This window comes from Phoenix dactylifera, chromosome 7, assembly GCF_051530095.1.
Source record: "Phoenix dactylifera cultivar Ajwa chromosome 7, Ajwa_hap1_PhDact_Kaust_v1.1, whole genome shotgun sequence".
Classification (NCBI taxonomy): domain Eukaryota; kingdom Viridiplantae; phylum Streptophyta; class Magnoliopsida; order Arecales; family Arecaceae; genus Phoenix; species Phoenix dactylifera.
In genome coordinates, this window is record NC_143196.1 from 29,277,487 (window position 1) to 29,292,404 (window position 14,918).

Sequence of the window (14,918 nt, forward strand, 5' to 3'; positions counted from 1 at the left end):
GATAGTTTCGAGGATACGTAATATTTCAAAAATACTATATCTTTTCGAAAACCAACGTACTCTTTCAAAGAGAAATAGGTGTATACAAAAAACAAATATTTAAATAATTTTAAAAAATAAAATTTAGGAGATAAGAAATTTATTTATTTTTTAATTAGAACTCCAACAACCATCACTTAAGCCTTTTTATCGCGTTTGGTAGTATATTACGAAAAATGCTTCGACGTACCTGCCCACTAGACCCACCATGATACCGAACTGGAAATTATGCCATCAACCAAACCTATAAGTGGTACCACTCTCAATATTTATAACAAAATCATTGAGAAGAAATTATTAGTTGGACTAAATCTACGTACCGCTGAGCTGGTGGACCGGTCCACTACAAAGCAACTTGCACAAAGATGGAAAAGAGCGTGCATGATACACATGCATTTGTGCGTGTTACTTCGTAGTTGGACCGGTAGATGGACTTCTCATACGCTTAGCATCACCCATAAACTACATACTCACATGTAATTTAGATTTTATGCGCAACTAAGGCTTAAATGGAACTGTTTCAAGCAAGTTTATTTTTAGTTAACAATTAGTAAACATCCTCATGTATATACATACTAAAAATCCTTTTTCTTTGGTTCCTAGGAAATTATATACCAACCACACTAATATTTGAGGAATGCATGTTGTCAGGTGTGTGATATCTGCACTGCCACTTAGAGCGCCATCTTACCTGGGGCAAGACTGCTGTGTTTATATAGTTAAGGATGGTGCCAGCCCTCCAGCCAAAATGCTGCCCCCACCTCCTTATCTGCCACCATGCTAGAGAAGCTCAAAGTACATCCAACCTTGTAACTTTGGATTTGGAGTTCTAGCAGAAATTGGCTTTTCGAGGGCTCAATGTAATGGTTTTCAGTTTCTAATAGATCAGTCTAGTCTTTGTATTTCTACTAGCTCCTATAATGCAAGCTCATTTGAGCCTTGTTCTAACTAAACCTTGCAAAGCCTTCCGAATCTTTAATCTGCAAGCTGAGTGTTATTTGAATAACTACCATAATTACTATGGCCGTGATTATTTAGTTCGTTAAGAGTCCCATGCAAAGTCACTACTTCATGAGTTTTAGTATTACATTGTCAGGTCATTGTTTGTAGAATAATTTTTTAAAAAATAAAAACTAAAGAATCAAGTTTAGGAAAAAATAATACCATGTGTTTCTTGACCCGCTTCAGAGAAAAATTTGGAATAATGTCATTTTATTCTGATAAAATATTAATGGGTGATATTAAAAAGCTTCCATTGTAACAACATGATGGAAAATAGAAATATTTTTAAGGTTGAGTCGAAAATTCGCCAACCTCCTTCAACCTTGAAAAAGTTTCGATTTATTCTACCCTACGTTGTTTACTTGATCCATGCCGATATGCCATGCTCCGAAAGCATTCTGGTGCTAATATCAAACCAAACCTAGGCCATGGACCAAGATATTGGTAACAGGTTGGATCAGAAACGCCAATATCTCTTACGCCAATAATGGAACTCATTGCTTGGAATTTGAAATGTCAATATATAAGTTAGCCCTAGGACTCAAACCACAACAAAGAGACTTCTTGAAGAGAAGGCCGCCAACAGCAGGGTTGAGGGCTATTTGATGCCCCTCAACACTTTGATCTGCCTAGTCCTAAGTTGAAACCACATGCTGACAAAAAGAATTTTTCTTCTTTGGTAAATTGTCAGAAATTGGAGCTTCAAAAAATTCATCGATCCCAGGAATAAATTTAAAGATACACCAGTTAATTTCCCACTTTTAGGTCATTATGGCTATTTTTTTTTCTGGGATCTGTGTGTCTTAAGGCATTGTTCTCTATATGATACAAATGCCAAATATGCTTCTGAAAGAACAGTTGCTGATCTATATGCTGACAGTCAAATCGCAATTGTACACAAATGTACATGTGATTCATATTTTGATTTAAAATATTAATTTATTGAGATGATCCACAAAGTTACAAGCTTCTTGCAACTGAAATGATGAAAAATAGAATATTACAAGAATGATGAAATAATTCTATCTTCCAGTTCCCCATGTGAAACAGAGTGTCTGTCCCTTTATTTAGTAACTTATATTGATGGGGAAGAATTAATATTACTATGGTTTAATATTTCCAACGCAGAAAGCAACTCATATCTAAAGCTTTCTTGATTGAATCTTCTAACAAGGAGGCATGTTTGAAGGTGGAGGCAGCATTCGGGCTTGTGGGCTCGCACCATTCTTCACTATGAACGCAGTGGCCATTCCCCAGCTGGCATGGCGATCCAAGTGGCAGTGCATGAACCAGACGCCTGAACAAATGCATTCAAAATGAATAAATTAACTTATGCTCGAAGAAAACAGGAAAAAATTATTTTCACATCTCTATCTAGGAAAAATTAAAGAAAAGTTTGGGACAGAAAAAAACCTCCAAGTCAACGTTGGAAGAAAATGTCCATTAAGTATTATAAATCGAGAAAATCTTTTAAATCATATTCCTTTCATAACCCACACACTTCCAAAAGCCAAGTCAGCCCAAGACCGAAAACGCGAAGAAACGAAGCCAAGCTCACCTGGGTTTGCAGCCCTGAACCTGATAGCGGCCCACCCATTCCTGGGCACTCCAACCGTGTTCTCTAGTGGTGGGTCCACCAAGTTATAGCTCTCCGGGTCCTTCTCCTTGTCATAGTTTCCGAACCCCCGTCCCACCACGTAGAACCTAAAGCCATGCAAGTGCATGGGATGGTTCTCCCCAGCCAAAAGGTTAGTCCCCTGGAACACTATCTCCACGCTAGTATTGTAATCCAAAACCCTAACCTCCGTCGCGCTCCTCGGAAAAAACAAGCTGAACGGAAAGTTATCTCCGGTGAAGTTGAAGTAGAATGGCGGCTCACTTGGAAACCCCGTCCCGTAGACCCCATCGATGTTCCGGTAGTAGGCGTCGAGGATATCGATGAACGGTAAAATAAAACTTACGTTGTTAAGGCTAGCGGCGAGCCGGTTTCCATTCGGCCCCTCGCACGATCTGTTGGGGCATAACATCACATTGACCGATACCGAGATGATGATCCGTTCATCGATGGTTTGCGGGACGTCGACCGGGTGGTCTTTGCTCGCCAGAGACCGGAGGTTGGCGGTGAAGTTGGTGGCCGAATCGGTGTCGTCGAATGATGGGAGGTAGGGGAGTGGCGGAGAGGTCGATGAAGTACTGGTGCCGTTGATGTACTCCACGATGGCTGTCGTGGTAGTGTCATCGAACGCGACGTTAACCGCGCTCGAGTAGGCCGAAGCTGCCATGTAGTAACGATTGTTGGTAGAGTTAGCGACAGGTTGGTTGGCCTCAAGAAGGAGGTCCATGGTCTGGCCTGGTGTGATCATGATGAAGTCGGTCGTGAAGGGCTTAGTGTAGCTCGCATCGGTGCCGACCACCGTGAGCCGGTGTCCGGCAATGGCGAAGAAGAGCTCGTTGTTGACGGCTGCATTGACCACTCGGAGGAGGTAAGTCTTGCCATGCTCCACTAAAGCCTTGAATGTTCCTATATATATGTACAGTGAGACAAAATGGTAAGAGACTGCAAGCACACTAGTGAACGACATGTAGTTGGATGAGCGAGTTACCTGGTTTGGAGCAGTCGTAGAGGTCGCCGGGTTGGCCGTTGATGGTGTAGGCATCGGATAATTGCGGGTCACCGCCGGTGCGGAGAGCGTCTGCTATGACTTCACTCACGTTGGCGATCCACCATTCTCCTGTTAGTAATTAATACAATGATGAAATGGTCGAGATTTTGTCACCTCCTTTGTGAATCAAATTAAAGAAGCCTGCTTATACCATGCACAGTTTTACGTAGCATTGCTACTTTAGTATCTAGGCTAGGAGTTGGCAAAAAATTGTGCATGGGCATAGCATCACTTGAAGAACTAGAGGAAGAGAAGAGGATGTACCTAGAATGATGGGTATCTCCTTGTAGGGCATGGGGAAGGGGAAGGTGGTTCCGTTCCGAGGGTACACTATAATGGCTCCATGTACGGTCGCCCGATCCCAGTCGCTGTGGGCATGCCACCAGAGGGTGCCTTCCTCTTCCGAGAACAAGATGGTGTACGTGAAGTTGGCTCCAGGTTGGATTGGACACTGTGTGATGTACTCCGGGCCGTCGGACCATGGATTCCTTGGCTGGTCCACCCCATGCCTGAGAATTAATGTAACCAGAATTAATAAATTGTCAATCACAGCGCTCCATATCATAGGCATTCAGTATAGAGTTCGTTTAATAGTTTCGAATGGCAGTGCTCATGGATTTTGATACGTACCAATGGAGCGTGATGTTTTTCCCCGCATGATTGTAAACCCTAACGATAACGGTGTCACCCTTGCGGGCTTCGATGGTTGGCCCTGGGAACTGGCCGTTCACCGTCAGGATTTTCTTGGTGTCACAGAGCCGACTGTAGGGAGTTTCTTCTATCTGCAGCAATTAGGTAATCTTAAAGTATGGGAAAGTGATTCAAACTTATACCCATGATCTAGAAGTTTTTTTTAAAAAAATAAGAAATGATCTAGAGATTCGAAATTGGTCATACTATGAACATGCAACATACGGTTAGGTATTCTTTCTCTATCATGCAGCATAGAACGACTATTCAAAATTGGAGTATAGAAAAGAACTTAGCAGTTAATTAAGTCATGACCATGTAAATTACTATTCACTCATGCCCACGGAGGCCAGCTTGTTTGCAGGCAAATGTGAAATTGAAATTATATATAGGAGAATGGAAGTATGTGCTAACTTAGGCTACTAATTCCATGGGGAAGATTTTTAACTAGACAGAAAAAAATTAATCTTGGGATTGGTCACTTGATAAGGAAGACGGGTCCACGTCCACATAACGTACGTGTAGACCATCTTCCTTGCTAGCACAGCCTTGCATATAGGCATAGCATAACAAGACTATATCTAATTGGACTTAAGGCCTTGGCCCCCCTCGTTAGCTATTTGATCTTGGATCAAACTCATGTGTTAGACCTAGCTAGGCCATTGGCATCCCTTCCAATAACCAGAATCCTCTACGGCCCATGCGCCACAAAGTGTTGTGCATCCTTGGATGGCTATTATTAGATGGACTGCCTTGTTTGCTGGTCGTCCATCTCTTAATGACAGCAGCCATCCACAGCTCCCTTTGCAGTGGTCATAACATAGACATAAGCTCCTAGTAGGAAAAAAAACAAAGGAGAAAGGAGGAGAAAAAAAAAAGGTAGCCATATGAGGCTGCATGGGCTCATAATGCGTTCGCATCATTTCCAAAAGGATATCCTATATAATTAGTATGGAAAACTTCAAATGGTGATACCGGTTGAGTTAAACTTACGACAAAGTCATAGTCTTGAGTGGTAGCCCAAACCGAGCTAGCAAGTAGACTACATAACACCACAAATCCGAACAACTGCATGATGGAAACCTTAAGGATGCCCATAATTTGATAAGACGGAGTAGAGAAGAGAGAAGGGAGAAGAACTTTGCTTTATATGTTGTTTGGCCTTTGAGACATCCCCCATGCTGTATTTATAGAGGCAACCGTTGGCATGGCTCTGGAATAACTTCCAATTGTTTGGTATGAAAGCTTATGAATCCCTTACCATCGCAAAGGCTTTAATGGGTTGGAACTCCACGATAGTTTCGCTGGGTTTTACTAATAACTAATTTTTGGAAAGTCAAAATATTTTGCGGTCAACGGATGGCTCGCACAACGGGAAGCAGCCTTCCGACTTTGGGTCAAGAGACCAACTCAATGATCATACCAAGGTAAGAGAGGGGTATGCAACGGTTCTTGGGATTGGACTTTTGGGACAAAAACTCAATGATTATATCCTTGTATAAAGAACGAGTTTATTCTCTTCATGGACATAGGCAGGATTTCGCCGAACCACTTAAATCTTGTACTTTCACTCGCATTTTTTGATCTTTGATCATTTTTATTTTCTATTAAATTGGACTAGTGTGTGCGCGTGTGTGTATTTTTATATTTGAATTCCGGTGTCAATTTGCTTCTTTGTGGTCCTGTCAACCTCAGTAATCCTAAATTGAGATTATTAATATATATTAAGGGGAAAAAGGACAATCAACATTTTCGCTTGCCTTATTTGACCATCATGGTCCTGTCCTACAAAGCTTGATTGTTCTTGCAAAACTATAAATCTAAATATTTGTTTACAAGAAGTCACAGTTGTCCCACATTTCTTCAAGATCAATAAACAATTAAATGAATTGATAGCAAGGCGGCTAAGGCTCCAACCTACCACTCACACCAAAAATTAATAGGTCACTAAAGGATAATGACATTACCACACCACCGTCAAGACTTCTACTAAGTTAGATTAGATTTATGAAAGCGATAGGTGATAGGCAATTTATATTTAATTATTATAAGAGCCATCATTCCATGAAACCATGATACGCAATCATTCGACGAAACAGTATCACCCTATCTCACCATATCAACACAGAGGTGTGGTCTATATTGTTTCTATTTTTTTTTGTTCCATAAACAAATTAGCTTTAAATTTTTCTTAATAAATTTTAAATTTTGAATTTTGAATTTTGAATATTGAAATAGTTAGGCCTTGTGCACTATTTTAATTTGGTTTTTGTTTACTTTATGTAAGGATTTTTTTGAATTAGCATAGACAACTATGCTTAACAATATCTGCATGTTCATATTTATTTAAGCCACTATCTTTCCTTTCTTAATTACCGCTCTTGATCTCTGTATCATGATTAATTAATCATCTTAACGACTCAAGAACCTAATAATATAGTTGTACCTCTAGGAGAGATGATTTTATTTTCAATCCCATTGACCAATCTTGTAATGTTGTTGTTTTCTTAGACTGTAATTGAGCTCATGTCATCTTTTATCCCCCGAAAACAATAAGAACAGGCAATCCCATCACTTGAAAATAATTTAAAAGATGGAAAAGTAATGCATCATCTATAGTCTAAGAAGGTTTGTAAGAACGGAAGCAACACGAACCAGCATGCGTGCATGGAGCACTGACGTATTGAATAACTGGTATCCTTGGAGAATTGGGGTCAAACTGAGTTAGGTAGCGAAGAGAGCATCGTTTCATACGTTTCCTAATCCAAGCGCATTGGGCGCATGCATGGGGTCATACCTTACGTACGTATAAATATCTTGTCCAGCAACACCAAATTAAGTGGGGCCCTTGTCAATCTCCGAAACCTATACGGCTATGCCCAAGAAAAAGCCCAGGAATCAGATGGACAATGATGTCCAAATGATGGATCACCACAAATGATCATGATCCGGCTAGGAAGTTGACGAGATCGACAGGTCGAAGCCTTGGACCTTGCATGCATGGTTGGCAGATTCAACCAAGCCAAGATAAGTTGGATTTGCGCCTACGTACGTGAAAGCTTCAGCTCCCATTGTGGACAGAACTCCAAATTATTTATCAGCTCTGTGGGCTTCGAGGAACCTCGCCTCCCAATCGACGTCTAGTCTATTCTCTTCGCCGGGTGGTTATCAGTTACATGGAATTGCAATATAATGGTATCCCAAGTTACTGTTAAATAACAGCTTTAAGGACTAAGAGGATGTCTATCATATGTAAGGACAGCTATTGGGCTTTTTAGCAGAAAATAATGGATTGCAAGAAACAAAATCACTATGTATTTGTAATATCTTCTTTTGTTTATGAAAATGTTATCATAAACTAATTCTTCGTCGCAATCAGTGAAGAAAAAGATTAAATAGGCAATAAAATAAGAAGTAAGATCAAGTAGCGGTTGGAATTTTAATTAGTTATAAAATGATGCTTATAGCAAGTATGGTTGAAGTTAAAATTCCGCTGATAGCAAAGTATGGTTGAAGTCCAGTGCATGTTGTATAATTATCAAAATCTATGTGAATATATCTGTCGAACTAATCAGCCGATAAGACACTACTTTAATTTTTGTGTGGAAAAGTGGATAAGTTCCTTCTTTTCGTTAGCTAGAGAATTGTGTTAAAGTCTCACGTAAATGCCAAGACTAAAACTAATACATGTCAATTTTTTCAAACCAAGGATGAAAGACTCCTTTCTAGTTCTTTTTCAAAAGTTTCTTGGCTGCAGCCTTACATGCAGGTAGAAATCAAGCACATCGAAATAGAACCACTGATTAGCTAAACCAGGTTGGAAACACATCTATTGGACCATCTAGACCTACTATTCCACTAATTCAGGTCTACTGCATGCAAGCCATGGAAAGAAGAATTCAAAGTTTTATTAGGTATGCCTACTTATTAATCACATGTCTCGCATGATGGTTGGTCAAACAACTCGAGCTCATAGCAACTCAAAGTTTGGCTGTGGCCCTAATTGAGTTTATAGTCTCAAGCAATATATATTTCAATTAAGAAGTACGAGACCCATACATAATTTATATAGAACATGATCAAGCTGTGGTCTGCATAGAAATGGCCTTTAGGAAATTAGAGAGCCAAATTAGACCAAATCTTCTGGCAAATAAGTTTGATCATATTTCCTTCCCAACAGAGGTAGAATCACTCGTGTTTGGTCTGCATGTAGATAGTTTATACTTTCTGTACACTTAATAGACCTCTGTAAAAATAAGCGTGGCCATGCAAACTTGTTACAGATGGTCTCATGGGCTGGATTTGGGTTAGGTTTGGATGCTACAGAAGGTCATAATGGGCTGGGCCGGGCTGAGCCAGAGATTAGAAGCACCGTGTCACAGCCCGGAACATGAGCATAATCCTTATTTCCAAAGCTTAAGCCTTAAGCACTACTTGTCCTTGCTGGATGAATTTCTTATGAAAAGAAACAAAAAAGCTTTTTTTTTTCTTTTTTGTAAGAACATGGTTCTTAAGCTCAAATTCACTTAGAAGTTCACCAGTTTCCTGAAAACCAGTGCTCCCTAGTTTCTCCGTGATCGCATGTGATACTTCATGTTCGTCATGCATCATTTAGTCTTCCAGCCATGATTGTTAATCACTTAATTCATTTTGAAATATTTTTTATGTTCTTTTTTTCTGCTTTCAAATTTCAGGTAGCATGATTTGATATGCTTGTGTCATGAAGCTGCTTGTATGGTGATTTCAACAAAAAAAAAATAAATTTACTGCAAATTATTTAGCCTTTTGAATATCCTTTTGTCCTAGCCTTAGTGGAAACTTCCAGCAAAATAAAGTTTAATACACATATTTTTTGTTGGCACTAAATGCATATATATGTTGCCTGGCATGAATGCAAATGCTAAACTCTACTTATAAGCTAGTGGGAAAAAAAAAGAATCCCATTGCCATAAAACTAAAAAAAAAGTGGATCTTTTCTTCAAAATTTTCTCATGAAAATTGTTTTAATGATTTTCAGAAAAGAGAAGAAGTCAATTTCGATGCTTGGTCAGAAAGTAAAAATTTGAGTCTCTTTCACATAGCTAGGTAGATTGTAAAAATGAGTTGACCAGGTATTTCGAAACTATAAGAAAACTTTAAAGTATAGAAGGATGGAGTCGTATTTTCGGTAGGTCCAAACCAACCTGACCTGAGCTGACATGCACATATTGTACATATTATGTATATAAAATAATTTTATATGATACATTTTACATATAAAAAATGTTTTTATACACAGGCTTATGGTTGATCTTTTTATTTGTTTAAGTTATAACTACATCAGAATCAGCAGTTAATTGCCTGATTTTTAGGGTGCTATTGATTGTTTAAATAATTAAGACTCTGAGTTAATTCCAAGTCAATCAAATAATCTTTTTGTCTTTATGGATGAACGCTGTAGGATGGGGCCCAAAAATAGTGGCTGCACCAATGTCTTACGGCAGCACCAATGGCCCCGACGATGCTTTCTGAAGCATCGTTGGGGGGAAGGGGGGCAAGGGAATCGGCCTATGGGGGAACCCTACGACGGCGTTTTTTAAAACATCGTAAGAAATGAAGGTGCAATTAGTCTCCAACAACGCTTTCTAAAGCATCGTCTAATTACTTTTCTCTTTCTCTATTTGGCCTCCGACGATGCTAGCAAGCGTCGTTCTTTGCACGACGCTATTTAACGTCGTTGTAATATCATAACTGTCGACGCTATTTAAAAGTGTCGATAAAATTTGGCGCTGGAGCCAAAATTACCGATGCTTCTATCTAACGTTGATATGTAAATGTCGGAATAGCCAACTTTTTCTTAGTGACTGCCAAGTCCCCCTATAAAATGCCAATCCCCCAAGGCGATGGAAACCCTAGCCGCAATCAGAGAGAGAGAAAGAGGAGGAGGAGGGGAGCCAAAGAAAGTGCCACCGATGGAGATCTAGACGCTGATCTGGAAGAGGTCGCCGGCGACCTAGATAGGGTACTTGAGGTTGGGGTTGGGCAAGCCAGGGAAGGAGGTGGTGGAGTAGGAAAAGGGGAGCCATTGGTGAGGACATCGGGTGATGCGGAGTTGAGGATCTCTCGGTAGCAAAAGCCGATGAAGAGCTCCCAGGCATTGAGATTGGCGATACCGGAGTTGAGGATGGTGGCAGTGACACTGAAGGCCCAGGCTTGCGCGGTGGGATCTTGGACAAAGGGGCAGAGCCGCTCTCCGTGTTGGAAGTCACAAGTTAGGAGGACGCCGTTGCAGTTCGAGGCAGAGGGATCAGGTAGAGTCCCTTGCTGTACTGCGATCGACATAATAGAAGAATAAAAGAAATGAAAACGAGAATGCGATGGAGATGGAAACGGGATTCGAGAGAATCTATTGATCTGTCTCCCTAATTGTAATTTGATTCCCCTCGTCACTTTGATCTGCCTAATACTAAGTTGAAACCACACGTTGACAAAAAGATTTTTTCTTCGTTGGTAAATTGTCAGAAATTGGAGCCAATTAATTTCCCACTTATGGGTCATTATGGCTACTTTTTTCTGGGATCTGCGTGTCTTAAGGCATTGTTCTCTATATGATACAAATGCCAAATATGCTCCTGAAAGAACAGTTGTTGATCTATATGCTCACAGTCAAATCGCAATTGTACATAAATGTACATGTAATTCATATTTTGATTTAAAATATTAATTTATTGAGATGATCCACAAAGTTACAAGCTACTTACAATTGAAATAATGAAAAAAATAGAAAATTACAAGAATAATGAAATAAACCTATCTTCCAGTTCCCCATGTGAAACAGAGAGTGTCTGTCCCTTTATTAACTGATATTGATGGGGAAGGATTAATATTACTATGGTTTATTATTTCCAACGCTGCAAGCAACTCATATCTAAAGCTTTCTTGATTGAATCTTCTAACAAGGAGGCATGTTTGAAGGTGGAGGCAGCATTCGAGCTTGCGGGCTCGCACCATTCTTCACTATGAACACAGTGTCCATTCCCCAGCTGGCATGGCGATCCAAGTGGCAGTGCATGAACCAGACGCCTGAACAAATGTATTCCAAATGAATAAATAAATATGCGCGACGAAAACAGGAAAAAAATATTTTCACATCTCTATCTAGGAAAAATTAAAGAAAAAGTTTGGGACAGAAAAAACCTCCAAGTCAAAGTTGGAAGAAATTGTCCATTAAGTATTATAAATCGAGAAAATCTTTTAAATCATTTTCTTTTCATAAAGTCAAGATAAAATCGAGAAAAAGGAAGCGCTCGACTTAACCCAGGACACTTCCAAAAGCAAAGTCAGCCCAAGACCGAAAACGTGAAGAAACGAAGCCAAGCTCACCTGGGTTTGCAGCCCTGAACCTGATAGCCGCCCACCCATTCTTGGGCACTCCAACCGTGTTCTCGAATGGTGGGTCCACCAAATTATAGCTCTCCGGGTCCTTCTCCTTGTCATAGTTTCCGAACCCCCGTCCCACCACGTAGAAGCTAAAGCCATGCAAGTGCATGGGATGGTTCTCCCCAGCCAAAAGGTTAGTTCCCTGGAACACGACCTCCACGCCAGTATTGTACTCCAAGACCCTAACCTCCGTCGCGCTCCTCGGAAACAACAAGCTGAACGGCAAGTTATCTCCGGTGAAGTTGAAGTAGAATGGCGGCTCGCTTGGAAACCCCGTCCGGTAGACCCCATCGATGTTCCGGTAGTAGGCGTCGAGGATATCGATGAACGGTAAAGTAAAACTTACGTTGTTAAGGCTAGCGGCGAGCCGGTTTCCATTCGGCCCCGCGCACGATCCGTTGGGGCATAAAATCTCATTGACCGATACCGAGATGATGATCCGTTCATCGATGGTTTGCGGGACGTCGACCGGGTGGTCTTTGCTCGCCAGAGACCGGAGGTTGGCGGTGAAGTTGGTGGCCGAATCGGTGTCGTCGAATGATGGGAGGTAGGGGAGTGGCGGAGAGGTCGATGAAGTACTGGTGCCGTTGATGTACTCCACGATGGCTGTCGTGGTAGTGTCATCGAACGCGACGTTAACCGCGCTCGAGTAGGCCGAAGCTGCCATGTAGTAACGATTGTTGGTAGAGTTAGCGACTGGTTGGTTGGCCTCAAGAAGGAGGTCCATGGTCTGGCCTGGTGTGATCATGATGAAGTCGGTCGTGAAGGGCTTAGTGTAGCTCGCATCGGTGCCGACCACCGTGAGCCGGTGTCCGGCAATGGCGAAGAAGAGCTCGTTGTTGACGGCTGCATTGACCACTCGGAGGAGGTAAGTCTTGCCATGCTCCACTAAAGCCTTGAATGTTCCTATATATATGTACAGTGAGACAAAATGGTAAGAGACTGCACGCACACTAGTGAACGACATGTAGTTGGATGAGAGAGTTACCTGGTTTGGAGCAGTCGTAGAGGTCGCCGGGTTGGCCGTTGATGGTGTAGGCATCGGATATTTGCGGGTCACCGCCGGTGCGGAGAGCGTCTTCTATGACTTCACTCACGTTGGCGATCCACCATTCTCCTGTTAGTAATTAATACAATGATGAAATGGTCGAGATTTTGTCACCTCCTTTATGAATCAAATTTAAGAAGCCTGCTTATACTGTATCCATGCACAGTTTTACGTAGCATTGCTACGTTAGTATCTAGGCTAGGAGTCGGCAAAAAATTGTGCATGGGTATAGCATCACTTGAAGAACTAGAGGAAGAGAAGAGGATGTACCTAGAATGATGGGTATCTCCTTGTAGGGCTTGGGGAAGGGGAAGGTGGTTCCGCGCCGAGGGTACACTATAATGGCTCCATGTACCGTCGCCCGATCCCAGTCGCTGTGGGCATGCCACCAGAGGGTGCCTTCCTCTTCAGAGAACAAGATGGTGTACGTGAAGTTGGCTCCAGGCTGGATTGGACACTGCGTGATGTACTCCGGGCCGTCGGACCATGGATTCCTTGGCTGGTCCACCCCATGCCTGAGAATTAATGTAACCAGAATTAATAAACTGTGTCAATCACAGAGCTCCAAATCATAGGCGTTCAGTAGTTCATTTAATAGTTTCGAATGGAAGTGCTCAAGGATTTTGATACGTACCAATGGAGCGTGATGTTTTTCCCCGCATGGTTGTAAACCCTAACGATAACGGTGTCACCCTTGCGAGCTTTGATGGTTGGCCCTGGGAACTGGCCGTTCACCGTCAGGATTTTCTTGGTGTCACAGAGCCGACTGTAGGGAGTTTCTTCTATCTGCAGCAATTAGGTAATCATCATAAGCTATGGGTAAGTGATTCAAACTTATACGCGTGGTCTAGAAGTTTTTTTTTAATAAGAAATGATCTAGAGATTCGAAATTGGTCATAACTATGAACATGCAACGTACGGTTAGGTATTCTTTCTCTATCATGCAGCATAGAACGACTATTCAAAATTGGAGTATGGAAAAGAACTTAGCAGTTAGTTAAGTCATGACCATGTAAATTACTATTCACTCATGCCCACGGAGGCCAGTTTTTTTGCAGGCAAATGTGAAATTGAAATTCTATATAGGAGAATGGAAGTATGTGCTAATTAAGGCTACTAATTCCATGGGGAAGTTTTTTAAAAGACAGAAAAAAATCTTGAGATTGGTCACTTGATAAGGAAGACCAGCCCACGTCCACATAAGGTACATGTAGACCATCTTCCTTGCAAAAAGAGCCTTGCATATCGGCAGAGCATAACAAGACTATATCTAATAGGACTTAAAGGGCTTGGCCCCCTCATTAGCTATTTGATCTTGGACCAAACTCATGTGTTAAACCTAGCCAGGCCATTGGCATCCCTTCTGGCAACCAGAATCCTCTGCGGCTTGTGCGCCACAGAGTGTTGTGCATCCCAGAATGGCCATTATTAGAAGATAGACGGCTATCGAACAACGCACGGACATCATGCGCTCATGATAGCAACCATCCGCAGCTCCCCTTCCAGTGGTCATAATATAGACATAAGCTCCCAGTAGGGGAAAAAAAGGAGAAAGGAGGGGAAAAAAAAGCTAACCATATGAGCGTAGGCTCATAATATGCATGCACATCATTTCCAAAAGGATACCCTATATAATTAGTATGGAAGACTTCAAATGGTGGTACCGATTGAGTTAAACTTACAACAAAGTCATGTTGATGAGTGGTAGCCCAAACCGGGCTAGCAAGTAGACCACATAACACCACAAATCCGAACAAATGCATGATGGAAACCTTAAGGATGCCCACAATTTGATAGGAGGGAGCAGAGAAGAGAGAAGGGAGAAGAACTTTGCTCTATATGTTGTTTGGCCTTTGAGAGATCCCCCATGCGGTATTTATAGAGGCAACAGTTTGCATGGCTATGGAATTTTGGACAAGATGACTAGTTCCAACTTCCAGTTGTTTGGTATGAAAGCTTATGGTGATACATTCATTCACGTTTCTTCAAACCGCGGTAACCGGGCCCCTAACCATGGCAAAGGCTTTAGCGGGTTGGAACTCTTCGATGGTTTCGCA

General features: G+C 41.6%; 2 protein-coding genes across 2 annotated transcripts; both read right to left on the bottom strand.

The window, feature by feature from the left end:
• Positions 1–2,516: 2,516 nt before the first annotated feature.
• Positions 2,517–9,005, bottom strand: LOC103705361 (laccase-21-like). Its single transcript, XM_026802549.4, has 5 exons — positions 8,898–9,005; positions 4,335–4,486; positions 3,969–4,213; positions 3,645–3,773; positions 2,517–3,562 (listed from the first exon to the last, which is right to left on the bottom strand). The coding sequence occupies exons 1-5, from the start codon at positions 9,003–9,005 to the stop codon at positions 2,517–2,519; spliced, it is 1,680 nt and encodes a 559-aa protein (XP_026658350.4).
• A 2,059-nt stretch (positions 9,006–11,064) lies between these two features.
• LOC103703490 (laccase-21-like) lies at positions 11,065–14,727 on the bottom strand. The gene is made up of 6 exons (XM_008786359.5): positions 14,544–14,727; positions 13,496–13,647; positions 13,132–13,376; positions 12,802–12,930; positions 11,757–12,719; positions 11,065–11,456 (listed from the first exon to the last, which is right to left on the bottom strand). The coding sequence occupies exons 1-6, from the start codon at positions 14,622–14,624 to the stop codon at positions 11,326–11,328; spliced, it is 1,701 nt and encodes a 566-aa protein (XP_008784581.4). The 5' UTR covers positions 14,625–14,727; the 3' UTR covers positions 11,065–11,325.
• Between the last annotated feature and the right edge of the window lie 191 nt (positions 14,728–14,918).